Raw genomic sequence first — 21,426 nt, 5'->3', positions numbered from 1 at the left:
CCAGCTTCAACAGAAATCACTGCCACTCTTCCCTGTGTAGATCTGTGGACCAAACCCTTACAATACCAGATACAGGGCTGATTTATACTGACGAACAAAATAGTCACGGTACTTCAAACTTTCTAATTTGGCCGTGATGACTTACTAGAAACGTGGCCCGGTAGGGGACAGAGCTAGGCAGAGAGAAACATGGAATCCTCATATACCTGAGCTTCAGGCCAGGACGTATAATGAAAAAGCCACACACCTCTGAAAGCTCAATGCACTTCCCCACACGCACACACAACTTGTAGCGGCCATCACTGCCCTTGTCTCCATGGCCAAGTGTATACAGAGTACCAACACCCGAGGCCAAAGGGCAATTCTACAGCAAGGGAAACCTCATTCTCCTGCTACATGGAGGGAGAGAGCTCCCGCTGTGTGTGGAAACTAGCATGGTTATTTCTTTTAGTCTTACCCTAATACCCTTTTTATCACTGGAAGCAGAGCTCCAGGGCAAGAAATGCCTACCTACTGGGAAGCGCCTCCATTCCCAACACTTTCCTGCCCCCAGGCCGCCAACCACAGTTGCGCACCACAGGGCAGCGCCAGAGAGAGTCCCATCCCATCCTGTCATGAAAGAGAGAGGCTTCCCAGCTCATCCCTCTTCCTGCCTGTTCCTCTGTATTAATCCAGAATGCAAGTAACCTAAAGCGGGCCTTCTAGCTAAGAAATGGAAAAGAGCTACAGGATGAGATCACATTACACAGGGACAAAAGGTTAACAGTTAGTGTTGCCATTACAGCTATTTTGGAAATACCCACATTCAAAAACTCAGCACACGGGATAAATGGTTCCACACCTGACATAAGTGATTCCAGATGGTTCTTCTGAAGTCATACACATAGTATAAATTCCTAATAGAAAATTGCATTTTTAAGTCAAACCACTCTTTTTGTTTTGTTTTTTGTTTTTTTTAAATACATGAAACAGACTAATATCAAAGAGCTGGAAGAAACCTTGAGTGGCCATCTAGAATATCTTCCTGCCTCCAAATCAGCCAAACACCTGCATGTCTAGGTTAGTTTAAGAGTCTGTTCTACATTCAAATACTTAAAATGTTCAGAATCAGGAACTTCCTTAATATGTTCCAAGCTCTGTTTAGTTATTAGAATAAACTTAGGATGTCAGTAGCAGAAAGCAATGTTACATGCAAACAAATCGCATGCCCCAAAGTCTAAATTATGAAAGCAATTATCTTAGAAATATGTACTTCCAAATGTTAGTTTATGTAAATAAGCATCAATGTGACTGTAACAGAGGCTAAAAAAAAATGCATTTCATGGCAGGCATTAGGCAAATTAATTTAATTAGGCAAAGAATATATTTTACTTTGCCAATATGATCAGTCTAGCAGATTTCAATTAACTAAGAAGCAGAAGCACTAAGAGTAAATGCATTTCTCCTTAATGAAACTCGCATCAGTACTGCAGAGAACAGAAGAGACAATATGTACATTAACGAACCAAATCTCTTGTAAGCAGTAATTAAACGCTATACCCATGCTGATGATGTTTAGAGAGAAAAATGTCTCTTTCCGATAAATTAAGGGATGTCTGACCACACTCCTCAGATAAAACTATAGGCTTCCAGAGAAACAACAGAGTCTACAGTGGTCAGGGAGCTTACAAGTGAGTAACACAAACTGCTTATAGATTTCACGGTGCCATGAACTGATTAAGACAAAGTCTTACTTGTTTCTTTTGATTTTTACAGAGTTTATGTGGGCGGCTCCACAAGCAAGCGATTCGACAAACCCAGCTGATGTCTTGTGCACAGGGCTTCTGAAACTATCAGCAGCTAAGAACCAGTTATTTTTTTTTTTCTAATTTCAAATCCATCAGAGACTAGCATTTTTATAAAATTCCATGAAAATTGATGAAGAAAAATGAAACTTAAAAGCATTCAAATTCAAGAGCCAGCTGTATTATATTCAGGAGACATAACTTGCTGTCAAAACTAAGAGCTTCTAGATGTTCACCCTCCATCTCTGTACCTAACTCGCTCAGCTGGTGGCAGCGTACCGATCACATGGTGTGTGCACAACACGCTGTCCCCCACAATTACACGGGAAACAGCATGGCCAGAAATGGCAAATACGGATGCTGAACTGGTAGATGTATCCTAGGGAACCGGGATTTGACTACAAGTGCTAATTTATGCAGACAACCGTAAGGGGAAAAAAATTCAAAGAAACAAACGCATCATTTGAAATGTCTGCCAAGTACTAAAGCATGTTATCAACAATAGCTTTTAATAGTGTCCTTACTCCTTATATTTCCTTACCAACATGAGAAAATCCAATGTAATTCCTCTGGGATCTTACCAAAAAAACTATGACTGATAGGTCCAGTACACGGATCCCATATGCCCCAAATGTGTGCATAAAGCCCATAAGAAAATAGCACCTACTGTATCAGGTGATAAAACAGCCATTTTTATATATGTTGTAAAGAGACAGAGGGACTATTACTGTTTTACAAATGAAGATCCTGAGAGAGAAAAATTTCTATTTAAAGCTTTAAAAGTTAAAAAAACTTTCACAAAATATACATCTAGAAAAGTGGGTAGAAATGAAAGGAACCAGGGCTCCACAGAGAAATGGCTGATTCTACAGCTGGAGCAGCAAAAATACAAGAGCCTGGAGCATCTTGTAGGGCTAGAAAGTCAGGAAGTGCTTAAAAAAAAAAAAAAATCCAGAATGAGGGCCTGTCCAAGGGACACAGGCACTAAACTCAAAGAGCACCCCTGCCCTCCCTGTAGCCTAGAGTGGAACATTTTGAACAACAAAATAAACCACCTACTATCAGATTATAACCCAAAGTGTAAAATAAACAAACACAATAAATATTAGTAAATAGGATCAAAGAGGTAAGCTGTCCTTACAGAAGAATTCCAATAATAAACATAAATACACTCCTCTCCAGGAATGGAGTTCAAGCCCTCCTTTCCAGTTGATGAGCTCAACTTGGTGACGTGCTTCCAGAGAAGAAAGTGAGGAATAAAACAATAACAACCGTCACAGTGGAGAAGCCTGGCAACACTATCATAACCACGTGATGAAGTTTCCCATCACCAGTGATGGCTCATGTCCATACCATGAGTCTCCCTGATACAATGTGATGAGAAGGGCACTTCATCTCTGCAGTGTTCTTAACAAATCCTAAAACCCTATTTTAATCCTGAGAAAAACGTGAGACAAATTCAAATTGAGAGCCATTCTACAAAATACTTGACCAGTCCTCCCCAATACTGTCAAGGTCGTCAAAACCAAGGAAAAACAAAATACAAAGAGACCAGAGGAGATTAGGGACACGCAACAACTAGATGCAATGTGGTACCCTGGATTAAGAAGACGACATTAATGGGGAAACTGGTAAATGAAAACACAGTCTGAAGTTTGGTTAATAGTAACGCACTAAAGCTGGTCTCCAGGTTGTGACGAAGGTACACAGTAATGTATGATGTTAACAACAGGTGGGGGAAACCCGGGGAGGGGGGACAGGGGAGCTCTGTACTCTCTTTGCAACTTTTCTGTAAACAATGTTAGGAGGGAAATAGACGGGGCGGGGTAGATGGAGGCCGTGAACCCAGCCAGGCTTGTCTGATGCCAGTGTCACACAAGACTAGTAAATCACACAGTGAAAAGAGAACCAGACTTGGGAGACCAGAAGCCCATTTTTGCCTCTTGGTATCTGTGTGATTTGGGGAGGGTCACAAACTGTCTTGGCTTCCTCATCTAAAATATAGTAAAAACATCTACCTTCCTCCCTCATGGAGTGTTGTAAAACTTGAAAACATATCTAAAAGTAAGTTATAAACCATAAAGCCCTATATATATAAGGCAAAAAGGAAAACTATAAACATAAGACTGCACACGTAGCTACGTCGTCTACAGAAGTAGCTATGATTTATTTTTTTTAATTAGGAGAGGACAAAACCGCCCATGTATCACAATAACTTAGACTCCCATGAAACTGTTCACTGAGGGTTTTTCCTCCTATTAAATTGATGGAAGGAAAGAATCTAGATTTCAGGAAGTTTTTCTAAGCTTATTAAAAAGCTTACTGGAACAAGACCTCTATTGTATATTTAATTAGCTGCCCATAAAATCAACCCTCAAACCGCTCTTGATTCATCATCCAACACTAAATTCCAGCCCCATTTTATGAAAGTTGATCACAATTAATCTGATCCTCAAAGTCAACAGGAAATAACTGACTTTTGATAAACCTTTACAGGCTAATATTCCTGCCATGAAAACTGGCACATCTCTACACTTAAGAATGCATGTAGAGAAGAGAGAAAAGAAGAAAATATGCCATTTCTTCTTTCTAAGCGCCATAAAATGTATTTAATTCTGTATGGGGGCAGGGAGCATGTCTATAACAAGGCTTGGAACTGTACTGATATTAAACTTCTCTGACCCCTGAAATGCCTTTTCCCCCATTCTAAGAAATAATCCTGATGGTTAGGCTCTCCCTGGTCTGTCTCCTGGCCGTCTTCCACATGGATTTTTAGTGTTCTCTGACGCCCAGGGGCATTATGACTGCAGAAGGAACTGGAAACTAGGAGGCAGGATATCAGGATTCTAGAACTGTCTCTGCCACTGCCTGGCAATTTAACTCAGAGCAAATCACTTTTCCTCCTGAGGCCCTTTCTCTTATTTTTTATAAAAATAAGTGGGCTGGATTAGATAGTCAATGAGTCCCTTTCCAACCGTAAACTTCTGATTCCAATGTAATTCACTACCTAAAGTTATTTTACTTTGTATTCATCATAGAGATCAGGCCCAATGACTATGAAAATTACCAGACTAAAAACTGCCAGATGACTACCCCAGAGTCCAATTTCTCATTACTCCAGTAAGTTTTCAAAGCCCCAAACAGTCAGAAGCAGTTTAGGAAAAGAAAAAAAAAAATCCCAAATTACCACAGGAACCAAAGCTGAATTTCTCCTCAGAGATCACTACTTGCACAACTGGCTCTAAGAGATCAACTCTGGCCAATTAATGGATCTCATAGAGAAACAGATCATTGTCTGAAGTACAAACTAAGGACTCTTTCTGGCCCTTATATACTACAGTGTCTATACATACACCAAAAGAACCATACACTCCGTGACCATTTGACACAAATTTGGAGGACAGCTCCTTGGCAGGGTCTACGTTCAGGAAAAATCAACTTCTACTAAAGAAGCGGGTGGACATGGAAATCCACAGCCTAACTTTGGATGCACTGTCATCTTCTGCCAATATCCTCTGATTTCTTCTCTAACATCCTTATTTTCTTCTGATTCCGAAAATTTTAATATATAGTCTATGAACCAACCTAAACTGCAAATCCAATTGTTCTCAACTTTTTCCATTTTGAACTTGCAAGCACGAATCGATACTGGTTAAGATAAAAAAGTTAACACCACCACCACCAACAAAAAGATAGACACAATAATGCCTAGGTAAAATTTATCCTAAGATTACCCGAAGGAGAAAGCTTGGTGTGAAATGCTCAACACAATGCCTAACACATAGTCACAGATGAACCGTATCTGAATTGACTCTCATAACTAAATGCAAAACAAAACAAAAAATGTTTTACCTTAATGTAACTTCATCTTTCTATACTTACTACTTTAAAGATTATTTATTTATTTATTTGAGACACAGAGACACAGAGAGAGAGAGAGGGAACACAAGCAGGGGGAGAAGCAGAGGGAGGGGAGCCCGCTGAGCAGGGAGCCCGAGGCGGGGTTCGATCCCAGGACCCTGGGATCATGACCTGAGCCGAAGGCGGATGCCTAACCATCTGAGCCACCCAGGCGCCCCCTCTCTATTTTAAATGGATTAGAACAGATTTGCATCCTCCAAGAAAAAAAAATCCCAGGTCCTGTCAAATCTAGTCTTTCAGGAAAGCTACAGTCATACAAACGTCCTCCCTGAAGATTCCAGCACATTACACGGGAGGTACAATGGTGCCAAATAGAGGACACTCACCTAAGCCTTCTGCCAGGTTCAAAGCTATTATTACAGCACAGCACTTCACAAAACCAAGTTGCCCCTCCACTATGGGAAAGGATGCTGGTTAATCTTAAGAGATTTACCTGTTTAAGACAACGGCCGTGTACCTTCTTTCCACAAAAATGATTCCACATAAAATATTGGTAAACGGAGAAGGAAAATTTGTCTCCGGCTTTTCTTTTTCTTCAATTTCTTCATCCTCATCATCATCCTCAGAATCACTCCAAGACACATAATTATCCTGATTCCTATTATTATACCACTCAACACTTTCAAACTGCTGCCGCTCATACGGCTTATATTTGCGTAAAATTTCAAGCAGTTTTATTACTTTAGGAGTTACAAATTTCAGGTCAAGTGAGGCAGGAGAGAAGTGCTCTTCACATAGTGCATGTATTTTCCTCAGGAAGGTGTCTGTAAACAATAGAAATTTCCTGTGCAGCTCCTCTTGTTCATGTTTGATGTATTTCTGCAGTTCTCTCACCATCATTCCAGCTACCTTATCTGCACACCAGGGGCCCAGAACCACCAATACCGCACGACAGTCTGACAGGATCTACAAAAAAATGTAAAGAGCCAAATGCTAAACAGTAATCATGTAGCACTTTCATATGAGGCTTAACTAGGGTTTAAGTTGTCTTCAATCTGCCCCTTCAAAATAAATTTTTCCCACTAATATAAACACTGAGGTCAATTCCTCAAGTTTGGGGCAGGGGGTGGGGGGGAAGAACGGCCAGTGGTCTTTTCAATCTCTACTTTTTCATATATATATATATGCCCAGAACCATCCTTTTGTTTTCCCCAGAAAAAATAATAGAAAATAAAAGATGCAACTGTATAAGGTTAATAAAATTTAATTTCAAGTCGGTCATTAGTTACAAGTAGAACTGAGTCATTTACTTGCAGGTAAATATGCGAGGAATTATGTAGCAGACTAATTTTATTTTAGGTATCTAAGAAGAGCAAGTCAACATTCCCTGCACCTTACACCCAGAGTGCCACATCTTACAACTCTAGCTCCGATGAGAATGTAAATCCACAACGAAGTTATAACCGAGGAATTGTCAGCTCCGCAGGCAGGTAAAAGACAAACTGGGTGGAACACAGACTTAGTAAGAAATCAAGGACTGGAAAGAGTCTAGGCACTGCTGCTCCAGAGCAAATCAGCAGGAGAGAAATGGAGACTCAGATTCAACAGTGTTGTTCACAAATGGCTGCAAAGTCCTAGGTCGATGGGTCTCAAATTTTAATGCATCGGGATAACTGGAGTACTTGTCAAATCTCAGAAAGCTGGACCCCTCCAACAGGCAGGACTTTTAGCAGGTGAAGGACAGGACCCCTCATCTGCTTTTCCACCAAGTTCTAGGGGGAACGCAGATACTGCTGAACTGGAGTCCACACTTTAAGGACCACTGCTAAGGGATCTCCTCCCAAAGCTGTGCCACTCAGGAATGACGGGCTCAGCTCCAGTTACACACAGGGTATTATTCGGTCAGTCCCAGGGTTCCAGCAGGGACTAACTCACGACATGAACCCCAACCCATCTCCTTAAATCAGGGAGGTCTATATTTAGTTATCTCTCGGGTAACCATAAACTCAACCCAACAGGATGTGTTCAATGAAAAATGGCCAAACAGATTAAGAAGACCTTAAACTAAAACACTAAAACAACAGCCTCATTAGAAACACGTTTTCATTTCGCTATTAAAAATAAACAGAAGTCTTTTAATTATGCTTTCTCTACTTACTTGTACACGCTTACCTGTTTAGAAATTAAAGTAGAATCTCTTTCTTTCGAATGCACAGATATGTTACAGTCGTTGATAAAGTTAAGTGCTTCCTCTAGCTCCACCAGCAGTCTGCCATAGAGGCCACTTCTGTCCGTGAATGGCCCACAGTCTACCACAATCTCACACGGTTGAGAAGTGTATCTTTAACAGGGGAAACAGAAGTTGTCACCACCAGAAACTCACTTCAGCGCGCCGAGCCATTATGACGTGTCCAATGGGATCACAGGCGGGCTCGCAGCGGTCTTCCTAACGGGGTGCTCACTTCTGTCTGGGCCTGTGCTTGCTTGGAAGGCTCAAGGAACGACTGCCTAAGGCTGACATTCAGAGAATTTTGTGCCTCTTGTCACTACCTTACGATCTCAGGATTTTTGTTTTGGTTTTTAGGTTTAGACTTTCAGCTTTTGCCTCCTTGGGCATCAAGATACTCAAACAACTCAGTAACGATCACTTCACAGAAGCAGAACAGGGATGGAGGGGCAGATTCTACATGGAAAGTGTCATCATTAAATCTATCCACTTCCATACTATTTGAAATTTTTGGCATTTGCAAATGTCAGTTTTATTTTAATGTGTTTTTAATGTATCCTTGTAAGGAAAGCTCACCTAACTTTCAACCAATTACGGTTATCATCCTTGGATCTCTTACGTCTTTCATAAAATATGGCAACTGGAATAGCACATAGTATTCCAAAAGCACTAACAATGATTAAGGAAAAGAAATATACTAAAGTCATATTTAAATACTACAGTTCTCATTATTCTCAATCAGAATTTATACTTAAACAGAGTCAAGCTTAGAGAACTAGGAAGTACCAGATTCAAGAGATCACTTATCAGTTTTATTTAAATGCTCTAATACCTCTACTTCTGAAAACTTCAAGTGTACAAGCCCACCAATCTAATCTGGGGCAGATAAGAGCAGAAGTACAGCCTTTTACTTCCACCTCAGATCGTTTGGGCTCAAGGGTGTCAAAAACAACATGTCCAAAAGGTCCTGAGATTTGTACTTCATACAGCATTTGAATCCTTAAGTTCCACGAATCTGAAACATTACGTTTTCATTTCATTCTACAAGGAGAACTTTCCCCAAGTTCCTATTAAATGGCAGGCACACCGCCATTTTTAATGTGATTGAGCATCAAAGAATCCCCTGAAACCACCTTCAATGCCATCTTCCAGGATCCAGGAGAGTACATGACTCACCTGAAGTTACACAGCTTCCAGTTAGTGGAGCCAATATTTCAAAACCCATCTGATTTAACTCCACACCCTGATAAATCAGCTTCTCTAGTCATTATAACTGTTCCAAAAACCAGCACTTGATCATTTTTAGCCCTGCTAAAGACTGTATCTAATAAGGATGTAAGGATACTTTAATATGAATTGAATTATATTTAAAAACCTATTTATTTAGGCTCCTTTCCACCAACTCAAATCAAAAAGTGTTTTACTGAAAACACTTTCACTTCTATAGCACATTCTACTGAAACAAAATAGCCACCTTCTCAAAAAGAGACAAACCTAGAAAGCATACACGGTTTTCTCAGACACTCACACCCATTTTCAAAACTACGGGGTGTTTCCAATCATTTTAAAACATACTGTAGGGGCACCTGGGTGGCTCAGATGGTTAAGCGTCTGCCTTCGGCTCGGGTTGTGATCCCAGGGTCCTGGGATTGAGTCCCGCATCGGGCTCCCTGCTGGGCGGGGAGCCTGCTTGTCCCTCTGCCTCTGCCTCTCTCTCTCTCTCTCTCTCTCTCTGACTCTCATGAATAAATAAAACATTTAAAAACATATTAAAATTAAAAAAAATTAACCTTAAAAAAAAAAACCATACTGTAAAATACTGAATTCTGTCAATAAGTGAATGCTCTTTCAAACTATCCCATGGGACACTTAGGTTGGAACAACCAAGCACACACGGACAGAAAAGCACACAAGTTTCCTGTCTGAGTTCCAGGTCCCCGTCAAGGTCTGCAAACAGGGGGGCCCGAGCTTCTGCAATCCTCTCAGAATGAAGAAACCCCTCCATCTGCTGCTCTGTGTGGAAACAAGGTTATCAGATCCTTGCCCTTGCGGGCAACTGTCCTGACAGAATTCTCCAACTTGCTTGTTCCTTTAGGCAGCCATCTGTTCACTTGAGCGGGCGCTGGCCGAGAGAGCCTACGGGAGGGAGGGAAGGCCGCCAAGCCCCCAGCGCCTACCTGTCCAAGACTACCAGGTCGGTTGCAGTTTCAGCATTACTCTTCAGAATTTTCTCCAGTTTCTGGATCTTTTCTTCCAATTCCTCAGGATCACATTTCCCATTTAAAATGGAAGCAGTGAGTCCCAAAATGCGAGGACACGATGGACAATTTTCGCAGAGCTAACACAATGAAAGACACCGACAGTAAGGATCTGTTCTGCACGGCCGGCACAGGAGAGATGCTAACAGGTTGAGAAAATGGGCGGATGCTACAGATACAACCCATGGAATTACTGGAGCTTGTTCAAAAGGCCTGTTTAGCAGAAAGGCACATTTAAATATGCTATGAGAGATTATATAATTAATTTATCAGATTACGTACTTCGTTTGTCATGTTTAAAATTTTATTCCAGATTTAGATTCACTATAGGTTATTTATGCTAGTTCATTATCATAGATTTAAGTGAAAACTAATTTAATATTCAGTGATTCATACATGGAACAAAGTTCCCAAAACTGGTAACCAATATTACTGCTTTTGATATATAAAAACACTGCTTATTCTCAGTAATCTGACTTGAATTAAGACTGATAAAATCTAAAAATTTACCTTCATAATTTCTCGGTAGGGGTGGTCTAGGATTGCAAGATGACACTCATCAAAGACCAAAAGGTTAATGTCTGACAGTGATAAGTAACCATTTTTCAAAACATTCAAGGCGACATAGCAAGTCATAATGAGAACCTAAAAGAAAACTGGCATCAGTATACAAATGTGCCTTTCACCTGCCTGGGTACACTTATACTAAATCAGATAATGGAAACTATATTGTGGGTGAGAATTAAGAAATTCATTAGTCAAAATAAAAACAAAAATTCTAAATGTATGGAAGCTTACACTTTGGAACCAAGAAGCAGAATTAGAAAAATATGGAAAGAGATTATGAGAAAAAAAAATCCTTGATAATAGAGACCATGTTTTTACGATAAATCTACTTCAGGTTTTCAGGTTCCTATAGCCATATTTTGACCGATGAGACCTATCAGTTTAATCAACTCACAAAACAATTCACACCGTGTTTTCCTCTTTTTTCCCATTAAACTGACAAGGTTTTCTGGAAGAAGGCAAAGACTCAACATTCTTTTTTATGGTGTCATCACTCATCACTGTGTGGACATTGAAGTGTTTTACTGATGAGGACTCAATCCCACAGGTGAGACACACTCGTCACTGAGGACTGCTCCAGGTTTGTGAGGAAGCACCTTTTAACCACTTCACCCACAGACACCCAAGAGCCCCTCCACACATGCGGCTTCCACAGAAACGGGACAGTTAGAGGAAGTCTCTCAAAGACCCAAAGATCTCAACCAAGAAATGTCTCCAGTTTCAAGACCTTCAACCCAAGCATAAATTTTCCGAAAAGCAGGCTATCTACAAGTTGGAAATAGGTCATCAGAAGTTGTGTTCTTCAAGCAAGTAAATCACAGTCTAGAGCACATTCTCTTCTATTAAGTAAGACAGCAACATACATGACTCTTTATTTGGTTTTGGTGTGAGACCTCCAGTGAGAAAGAGGATGTAAGGGCTCGTTTCTAGGCTGACGAAGTACAGGGAAGTACAGGGAAGTAGGGTTTTCAAGGCTACAGGTGATTTCAAAAGTGAAATCTCTCTACGAGTCTTACCTGGTGCTTGGTAAACTCTTGGTTCCATTTTTCTTTTGTCCAAGATGTATTCACTTCTAGGTCTGAGTATTCCCCAACCTTGAGATCTGAATGAGTTCTGACAGCTGACACTTGTTGAGCGACCTGGTTTGCTGATTACAAATATAATACTCCGTGTAAATATGACAAATCTTATCTAGTTGGTTCTCGGACTACTAACGATTGAGACAGCCTAGGAAATCTTTATTATCATACCTAACCCCCAATTCCTTAGATAGCCAATTTAAAAATCCTCTTTCCAAAGTTATCCTCCAGAATTCATTTACTAGACTCAAGACGCTACCCCCTGTCATTCCCTTCAGAGAACCTTATACCACCTTCCTTTTTTATGGCTGATTTTCCCCAACCTAAGAATATAATGGTATACTGTATTGTTATATAATATAAGGCTAGAACGGTAACTACTCCAGATCCACCCCTCCTGTTCTCTTCAGTAAAATCAGATCATTTCACCAAGAAGTAAGACAGTTTTATATGTATTTAAAGTACATAAGAACATCACATGCCGAAACAAACTAGAAAAAAAAAAAAAAAAAGGAGAGCAGTGGCAGGGTTATATTAGTGCCCTAGCAGCTTAGGTCCACATTTTCTATTCTTAATATATAATCCCAAACACATAAAAACCAGTATCATAAACTCTTACTGAATATCTAACTTTTAAGAAGCATCTAACTTCTCTTCAGTAACTGGCATAGCAAAATCATAAATCAAAAAGTTACTGATCTCATAATCAAGCACCTTTTGACATACTTTGCAAAGCTAAAACATCAAAAGCAAAAATAACTGCCATGGCTTAGATTAGATGATGTTCCAAGAAGTCACTCAAGCAAAAAATGCAGAATCAGAATTAAATGCAATTACATGTAAGGAAAAAGCTGAAGTTTAACCCCTGTGGAATAAAATGGCTAACACTTAAAAGAGGGATACTATAAAGTTAAGAAATAAGTCAAAATGATGTCTCTGCTACCAGAATTTGAACAAATAACATTATTTCTCAAACTCTCTACACTTTCAATAATCTAACTGAACGCCCACAGAGAAAATGTGCTTCACCATAAAATCTCATCCAATTTCCTCCACGTTATTTCATAAAATAATTTTTTTATTACCAGAGTTGACCAAGAACACCGTCCTTTTTCCATTTCTGCTGAAGTCTCCCCTGATCTGATAGGACAGCTCTTTAGTGAGTAGTACTGCAATAAACGTCTTCCCTGAGCCAGTGTTTAAACAGACTATGGTATTATGATCCAGAGCTGCTTCAAGCAGTTCCACCTAGAAACACAGTGGGGGAAAAAGATTATACACTTCTTATCTAAGTACAAAGTTGGGAAAATTGGATTTTGTTTTAATTCGGGAAATTTCACTGTTTTCTACAATCTCCCTCTGATAAATCTGCCAAAAAATAGACTTCCTATATCTGTACATAAGAATCATCATCACAGGCATTAAAATGCCTGTTACTGTACAGCTGTGTTGTGTAAAGATGCATGGAATGATATTTATAATTTCTTTAAGAATTATTTTTGCAGGGGACAGAAAACTTCTCAAGAAGAATCTGAATGACTGAGTTTACAGGCCAGTTCATGGTTGTCCAAACCAATATCAATTCCTACCCGTCTCATGAGGACAGACATACGCAAGTGGGTATTAAGGAGCAGTAAGGTTTTCAGAGGGAAAAAAAAAATAATGAACTTCACAAATAAAACTATCAAATCAATTACCCGGCAGATGTTAGAAAAGAAAAGGACTATTAAGAACAAAAGTATCTGGAATGAGAAAATTAATCAGAAGAGGAGAGCTTGAAAAGGTAAATGGGTTTTATATAAGTCGTGTCAACTATATGCTAATTTATTCCATTTTAGTGAAAATGCTCCAGTATTAGTGTTCTCATTAGTACCTGATATTTTCTTGGCGTATAAATGTTATCATGAATTGCTTCTTGTTGCCATGGCAGTCCAAAGAAAGGACCCATTGGTGAGGAGGCAGGGGTCATGAGCTGCAGGCCTGCCATGCTGAGGGGCTGCAAAGCAGGGCTTTTCATTCATCCAGTGCTTCTTTCATTGCATTTTGCTCTAGCACAGCTTACTACAAAAGGGAAAAAGAATACCATTACACCACCATGCAGGGTTAAGAACAAAAGAAAGCACAGAAACAAGAGAAACATAAGAATATCATTCCTATGGACGCTTTCAAACTTTTCCTATAATTGTTTTAGCTTTTTCTTGATCTAAGAGGATCATTTTAAAAAGTCAAGTGTTCTACGCTCTCCAACCCAGCAATTCTACACCTAGAAACTTATCTAAATGAACTAGGTGACTACACAAAGATATAAGTACATGAATACGTACTGCTGCATTATAACTGGAAAGCAAGAAAACCCTTTCGAATGTATTCATAAAAACGTGAGCTATGTAAATGATGGTATAGTTATACAATGGAATACTTTGAACCCACGAAGAAAATCCGTATCTATATTTAGTGATACAGAACTATGCCTTTTCTGATATACCTTTAAAAGAAAATACGAACATGATGCCTTTTTAAACATATACATATATAGGAAACATGTCGATATGTGCATAAATATATTTCAAACATTCTTTGTCAATTCTTTGATGCCATTATTGATAAACTTATGAGATAATGGATGGAAGGCATTTAGCAATGTGCGTGCACATAAGAAAGATGCAAATGCCTGCCAACATTTTGTCATTTTATCCATAGACCATAAACACACAAGGTCTTTTTCTCAAATGACAACCTATCACAATGGCACAGATGACCAACTATTTAAATATGTATCTTTAAAAAAATTACACACATCCTAGATAAATTCAGACAGTGCACCATTCTGTGAGTTTTTCATGGTACGTAAGCACTCTTCTGTGTTTCATGTATGCTTTCCCAAAGATAAATCTGATCCTATAAAATGACAGACTAAACCTGAGTCTTTTTAAAACTCCTAACCTGCAGATAGAGGGTTAGAGTCTCAAACCTCACCGTCAAAGTCCATCAGCTTTCTGAATGCCAGCAGAATTTACTTGCCCCCGCAAGGAGGTTTTCACCCTCATACGGCTTTAGAGTGTTCACTGTTAACACTCTATGAAACTGGAAAGAAAGAAGCCCACTCTTTGTTCCTTGACCAGAACCTTTGAATCTCCCGACACGTGAAATGTACAACCATGATTCAGCACGGTGACTCAAGTTGTCCCACCTAATCCAACAAGGAGTCTCAAGTGTAGTCTCTTTGAGGCACAGGCACGATACCAAGTCCTCATTTCAGAGATCAGCTCAGCTGACAACAACTCAACATCGGGCTAACAGCAGTGCAACCCCAAGTAAGCGGTAGGGGGCACAGGGCTGCAGGAGCCCAGGACCTCAGCGGGGCAGGTGCCACCGGACCAGACAGCACAACCATTCTCATGATCCTTCTCAGAGGAAGACGGCAAGCCAAGGATCCCAGAGTCCACTCTGACAGCTACCAACTCAGTTCTTCATGAGGCACAAGTGTTCTTTCTCTAGTCAACCAAAGCCCCAACAGCCATCTTTTTACCCCACACTTGGCGTTCACTTTGCTCAACTCCTCAGGCCCCGTGGTCGCACACCCTCAGGTTCATGACTCAAGCTTTTTACTCCATAGGGCTGCCCAGAACCCAGAGTTAAACCCACTTTACCCTCCGGAAACACAGCAGGTCATTCTGGAGGCCCATGGCTAACATTGCAGGCACTTCCCACCTGACTACCGTCCTTGTGATACCCCTCGACATCTTCATTACTATAGGTTGCCTACAGGAATTATTTATGCCCAAGCCTGACCCACTCACTTTTCGTCCAAGCCAAATGCTAATCCAAGACCAATCCAAAACATGGCGAAAGGTGTCAGGAAGTAAGCCTAAATCCTGGTAGCTGAAGAGAATAAAGCAGGAAGAAGGCAGCAATGTAAATCCCCAAATACCTCTTCCTCCACCTCCAAACACCACGTACAGCCAGGAACCCGCAAGCACCCCTCTCCTCCTGCCACTGTCACCTCTGTCACTGCTTCTTCTCATAGGGATAACAGTGGTAATAATAACAATTAATTACTCCAGAGAGATAGTCTAAAAAAGACTGTTTAAAAACTAGCCTATTTTTTAAAAGGGAATCTAGTCTTCAAAACTGCATAAAATACAAAGAAAAACTACAGGAATGTTCCAGATTAAAGAAGACTACAAAGAGACACAACAGCTAAATGCAGTGAGTGATCTCAGACTGGGTCCTGTACTGCAGGACAACACCATAAATGGCCTCACAGAGCCCTGATAAAACTGTTCAAGTCACTGAAGCTGATAACTGCACTATGGCTGTTTAACAAAGTATCCTTATTCCTAAGAAATATACCCCAAAGCCTCTAGGGGTAAAGCGCCACAAGTGTACGCAATTTATTCTCAAATGGGTCAGAAAAAGAAACCACATACAGGTAGAGAAGTGTGCAACCAGCAAAGCAAATGGGGCAAAGCACATATTCTTTGTCCTATGCTTGCTCTTTTAACTTTACCGTACATTTGAAATTATTTCTCAGTAAAGATTTTTAAAAAGTAAATAAACAAAAATGACAGGTTGGACTGGGATTTCCTTGCCTACGGGAGCTATAGGTCTCACACACTTGGGTCACCCGCCGTACCAAACCACACCCAGAACGTGGCAAACAAGCAGGGCAGCTTTGTAGAATGAAAAGTGTCATAAAAACCTTCCAACGGGTTGGCTCAGTCCATTAGGCATCTGCCTTCGGCTCAGGTCATGATCGCAGGGTCCTGGGATCGAGCCCCACATCAGGCTCCCTGCTTAGTGGGGAGCCTGCTTCTCCCTCTCCCCCTGCTCGTGCTCTCTCTCTCATATAAATAAAATCTTAAAAAAAAAAAAAAAAAAAGATTTCCAACAGCTTCTGTCTGCCTTTCCAATTTTATGGCATCTTGCACATATGTGCATAGAGACACACAAGTACACACCTGATTCTTCACCAGCACATGTGCTCCCTAAGAGCAAGATGCAGGTCGCATTTTCTGCAGCTCTTCAATTTCCTCCTACAGTATACCATATATACTTTTACGTAAATATCTCATAAACTCAGCAAGAGGCTCATGAGTGTCACACAACAACGTACAGAACAGAATCATCACAGTTCAAAAGCTATTTCTCTCTGTTCTGGAAATCCACACCCTCTCCATTTCTACTTGAGGTGAGGGCAGGGGGTAGGGGGCGATGGGCAGGAGAGGACCTGCAAGGAAATGGAGAACAGTGGTTGAACCCTCTCAATGAACTTCTCCATAAGGTCGTAACAGCTAAGTTAATTCTCCCTTCATTTCCTATACAGTGGCTGGCCCCAGAGTTAGGGAACACAAACCCAAGATGAAAAAATTCAAAAGGTAATCCAATAATGTAAAAACAGAAAAATCTACAATTATGCCAATTTTTATTTTCTTTGACATGTTTAAACAGATTTTTTTTTTCTTCACTTGGTCATAATGAAAAGTTCTGAATCCCTGGGTCAGTAGAAGTCCTGTAGTCTCACAGATGAACTGACTATTGGTTAGCTGCTTTCCCAGAGCCAACAGACAACTCTCCGTGACTGTTTTTCAATCACAGATTTTAACTGTCTGGCCAGACAATTTACATTCATGAAATCAGTGAGGTTGTTTCATAACTTCCATATATTATTCACTCAGAAACAATGGAGGAAAACACACGAATAAACTCTCTTCCTCTTTCCAAATATGATAAATCACAGATTTACCGTTTTAATGTTTGAGATCTCTGTGTTGCTGTTGTCTGAACTGCATTTTGACATTGTGATAGCAGTTTATTGGAAAATCACAGCATGCTCAAGCTTCTGCTCTAAAAATAAATGCAAAAATAGCCAAATGTAAGATTCCTGTACTTAAATGGAATATAAGCACATCTACAAGAAACCCCTATTGATATGAAGAGTTAAATACAAGGCTATTATTTGGTATTAGATTTTAAACAAAAGACATTTAGGTTATTTTAGAATACAAAGTCTTACTCTCTAAAACAAAGAACAAGAGAATGAGCTGCAACAATAGCACGCCTAATTCCTAGAGATCCGGGGGAAAGAAAACGTTAGAGGCAAGTCCGAGAAAAGATTTCAAAATGAATACAAGAAAATCTAAAGATAGTGGCTAGGGTAATGGGGGAAAAAAGAAGACGACAAGCATGTGTTATTTGCTAAATTCACATACACAAAAGAGGGAAAGATCACCAGAAGAGGCACTTGGCTGAGAAATCCAAATCACCTCGATACACGTATGCAATTGGTCAGTAATTTCAATTTCTCAAAATGGAATTAAAAACTCCACAGTTAAATCCGCACCATAAACTCTTTTACGGAATTCATTCACGAATAAAAGAATTCAGAACACAGTTCAACAGTACTGTTATAAAGAAATATAAACAGTGTGGCCCTCCTCAGAGATTATAAATCAAAAACGAGGGAAGTGTGAAGTATTGAGATGGAAAGCTTAATTTCATCACCAGGTGTTGATCTGGTTAGACGTGCCCCCGACTCTTGCTTGTGCTCATTACGCTCGAGGGCAGGGCCTTCACTACCAGCAGCTTGGGGAAAGCAACTGTCACACATGTCTCTGTCTCGTCTCGTGGGTGCGAGGACATGTGAGCACAGGTCACACTTTCTCATTTTAGAGACAAGTTTGGTTTGCTAGAAGGTTAACAAGGCAGAATGGGGAAACCTTAGCACTATTTTAGTATGTACATATTTACCTCAAAATGCTGATTCTAAGTTCTTTCAGTTTCCAAGTCTGTATTAATTCATACCCTAGGTAACCTAAAAGCAATCAGAGAGAGTATTTTAGAACATAAAACTCATTTTTAAAAACCAACTTTAAGAAAATTCCTATTTGACAAAATTTTCACATTTAACTTATCAGAATAAGATTCCCGATAACTTTTCTACTCAGTCAAGAAAATAGTACATGCCTCAAAGAGCTGCCTTTAAAATTAGTATTTACTATGTTCTAATACAACTGAGAATGTTTGAAAGTTGTTAGTACAATCCAATCAGCTATAAGGGAGAATTCTTAGAAGTAAATTACATTTTCCCCCAGTAAAATCTGGCTTTAGAACTGCGTGAACACTATGTGAGTCAGTACCATGCTTCACGTGAGCAGATCTTCCCTCTCCTGGTTGTCAGTCCGTGTTTCTAAAGCTACCTCATACTCTGATGCTTAATTCCATTCTATACTGTCACCTAGTCAGATGCAAACTCAAGACACCAACATGGCCTGATGTGTCATGCCCTACACTGTTCAAATTCACATTCACGTCTTTTCTAGAAACACCGTAACTAAAATAAGAACACTGATAATCCTTTAAAGTTCAATGCGATTCCACTATTACAAAACTACTGCTGAGTTATCCAAATTATTTCCCTAGACTATTCCGTATAAAGATACGTCAGAGGGTTAGCACGCTAAGTACAATGACAACTTGTTTTATGTTCATTAATACAGAACCAATAGGTCAAGTTTTCTCATTTTAACTGATGACTGTAACTTAGATTACAAACATGCAAACTCCTGTTTGATAAGCCCCTTTAAGATAACTGAAAAAGACGTGCCCCATCCCAAGACAGCCAATTTTTAGGACAAACCAATAAACTTCACCCACATTGGCATTTAAATCCAGTACCTGGCTGTAGCCCTTCAGATAAAAGCTTGTAACAACAGACAACTTAACCCTGCTCATCTGAAGTCTAAAAGCATCTAGAGCTTCTTGGTACACATTTCCAAAACGGGCAACAAAACTCCCAACTCATTTTATTATAAAATGTCACAGATGCTGATACTATTAACTTTACAAGTATCACTGTCCAGATTTCCTTCCTACTCTCATGCAGCCCAAGCAGGACTACCATAAAGTCCCACGGTGAACAAAAGACAAAACACACACACACACACACACACACACACACACACACAAACAGTAACACTGTGACATTAAAACAGTGTCAAAAGTACTTCTGTGAGCTAACAGATAAAAACTAAGAAATGTTTGAAAAGCCTTTAGTTCCTAGTAACAAATATGCTATGGAGATCTAGGGCATTATTTTAACCAACCAAGCCTAAAAACCACTAAGGGAGTCTTTGGCTATTGATGTAAATGGGTTTATACAATTATTGGCATAAAGGCAAATTAAAAATAAGAGGCTTAATTCTCCCAGTCAATAATAAAGAGAAAAGCCTCCTTTCCCCCTCCCTTTTGTTCACAATTCCTCAATACTCTCCAGATGTTAAGTGAATCTTTTTAAAAGCTAAATAGCCTCTAGTCAGTCTCACATCTCAGGAATGTCTCCCTAAGGACCTGAAAGCCATCCCTGAAACATAATCATCAAGAAAGACAATGCCCAATCTCCCAGTTTCCTATGAAGAGCCAGGCCTAATAAGGTCACTTGACTCCAAACCGCAAAACCTACCTCCAGTCATAAAGATGTGAGGAAATGAGCAATTCTACCTTGAAAAACATGGATGTCAAGTGTCTAACCAATTAGCTATACAAAAGAGTAGGTTTCCTTCTGTCTTTGGAGTCTCTTAAGTGGACAGCCTGTGATGCACATCACACACTGGTTTAATGCTTAACGAGTAATAAAACTGTTTTCTTCCCTCTACCTTTGTAGATAGGTTTTCTGGGTGGGGAGGAGATTCTGTTTTTAATTACATTTCCTCAAGACTGGCTTAAAAAAAAAAAAGGGCTTAAAATATATCCTCAAATAATATTCGTGCCAAATAACAAATTTCCATTTCTTGGAATTTGAATACTGGAGAAATCTTAAAATATGCTACCCAACTACATTGGGGAGACGAGCTTTTAAAACGGAAGATGGAGCTAAGTGTGCAAACACTTAACTACATCAAAAAGGAATCTGCACACGGAAAGGATCCAAGTTGTTTAAAAACTACTCCCACCAGCCTTCCTTTTCTAAATTAAAGTTGGAGCAGGACGAGTCTCAGCTGTTTTTACCTTCAGAAGCCAAGGTGATGCCCTCACTCCTTAGTACTTTCTCATACACAGTCACCCCTCACAGAGGCCCTCCTGGGATCTGGAAAGCAAACTCTTTTCTTCTTCTTCCCCCCCCCCCTTTTTTTTTTAAAGACTCTGTCATTTAAAAATCATCTGAAAACCAGCAAGGGCTCCAGTGTCAAGACCACAGCTTATCAGGCTACCTCTAAGGTGGTTTCCTTGCCCGCAAAATAACCCCCGGCTATTATAAGAATTCAGTAAGATCATGTATGTTAAGCTTGGAAGAAAAAAAGTTCTCGCAACACAGAAAACGCTCAATATATGGTAGTATTTACAAAACCACCCTCCCATCTCTATCTAGAACCTTTGTTTTCAAGCAATTCGTAAGACTTTAAGAAACTTATTAAAGAAAATCTAAAATGCTCTATTAATCCTAAGATTCGGCACAGAAAATGCATTATCATATACATTTAAAGTATACAAGATTTTTTACAGTATTTTTAACCAGATGAACCTGAAAACAAACTACAAACTACCTAGTCATCATGAATTTACAGTAGAATGAAAATCAAACATTTAAATCACAAAATACGGTCTACAATGTGAAATAAAATTAAATAGCTTTGCGTCCACTAGTTCTCTTT

General features: G+C 39.7%; 1 protein-coding gene across 4 annotated transcripts in view; it reads right to left on the bottom strand.

The window, feature by feature from the left end:
- Positions 1–21,426, bottom strand: part of DICER1 (dicer 1, ribonuclease III) — a 72,591-nt gene that overhangs the window by 31,944 nt on the left and 19,221 nt on the right. For 3 of the 4 annotated variants that reach the window (XM_088024468.1, XM_028098954.2, XM_028098945.2), the window contains 9 exons: positions 18,527–18,590; positions 17,523–17,623; positions 13,650–13,837; positions 12,862–13,024; positions 11,714–11,844; positions 10,641–10,775; positions 10,050–10,210; positions 7,818–7,986; positions 6,139–6,611 (listed from right to left, as the gene is read on the bottom strand). In XM_088024468.1, coding sequence (XP_087880594.1) covers positions 6,139–6,611; positions 7,818–7,986; positions 10,050–10,210; positions 10,641–10,775; positions 11,714–11,844; positions 12,862–13,024; positions 13,650–13,793 — 1,376 coding nt within the window. In that variant the 5' untranslated portion in view covers positions 13,794–13,837; positions 17,523–17,623; positions 18,527–18,590. Of the gene's footprint in view, positions 1–6,138; positions 6,612–7,817; positions 7,987–10,049; positions 10,211–10,640; positions 10,776–11,713; positions 11,845–12,861; positions 13,025–13,649; positions 13,838–17,522; positions 17,624–18,526; positions 18,591–21,426 lie in introns of those variants that run through there. The other variant, XM_088024467.1, reaches the window with a different exon arrangement.

The sequence above is a fragment of the Eumetopias jubatus genome, unplaced genomic scaffold, assembly GCF_037043125.1.
Source record: "Eumetopias jubatus isolate StellerSeaLion01/CBP00866 unplaced genomic scaffold, mEumJub1_p1.0 scaffold_7, whole genome shotgun sequence".
NCBI classification, from domain to species: Eukaryota; Metazoa; Chordata; class Mammalia; order Carnivora; family Otariidae; genus Eumetopias; species Eumetopias jubatus.
The sequence above is the reverse complement of the archived record's forward strand: the minus strand, read 5'-3'. Positions and strand labels throughout refer to the sequence as shown.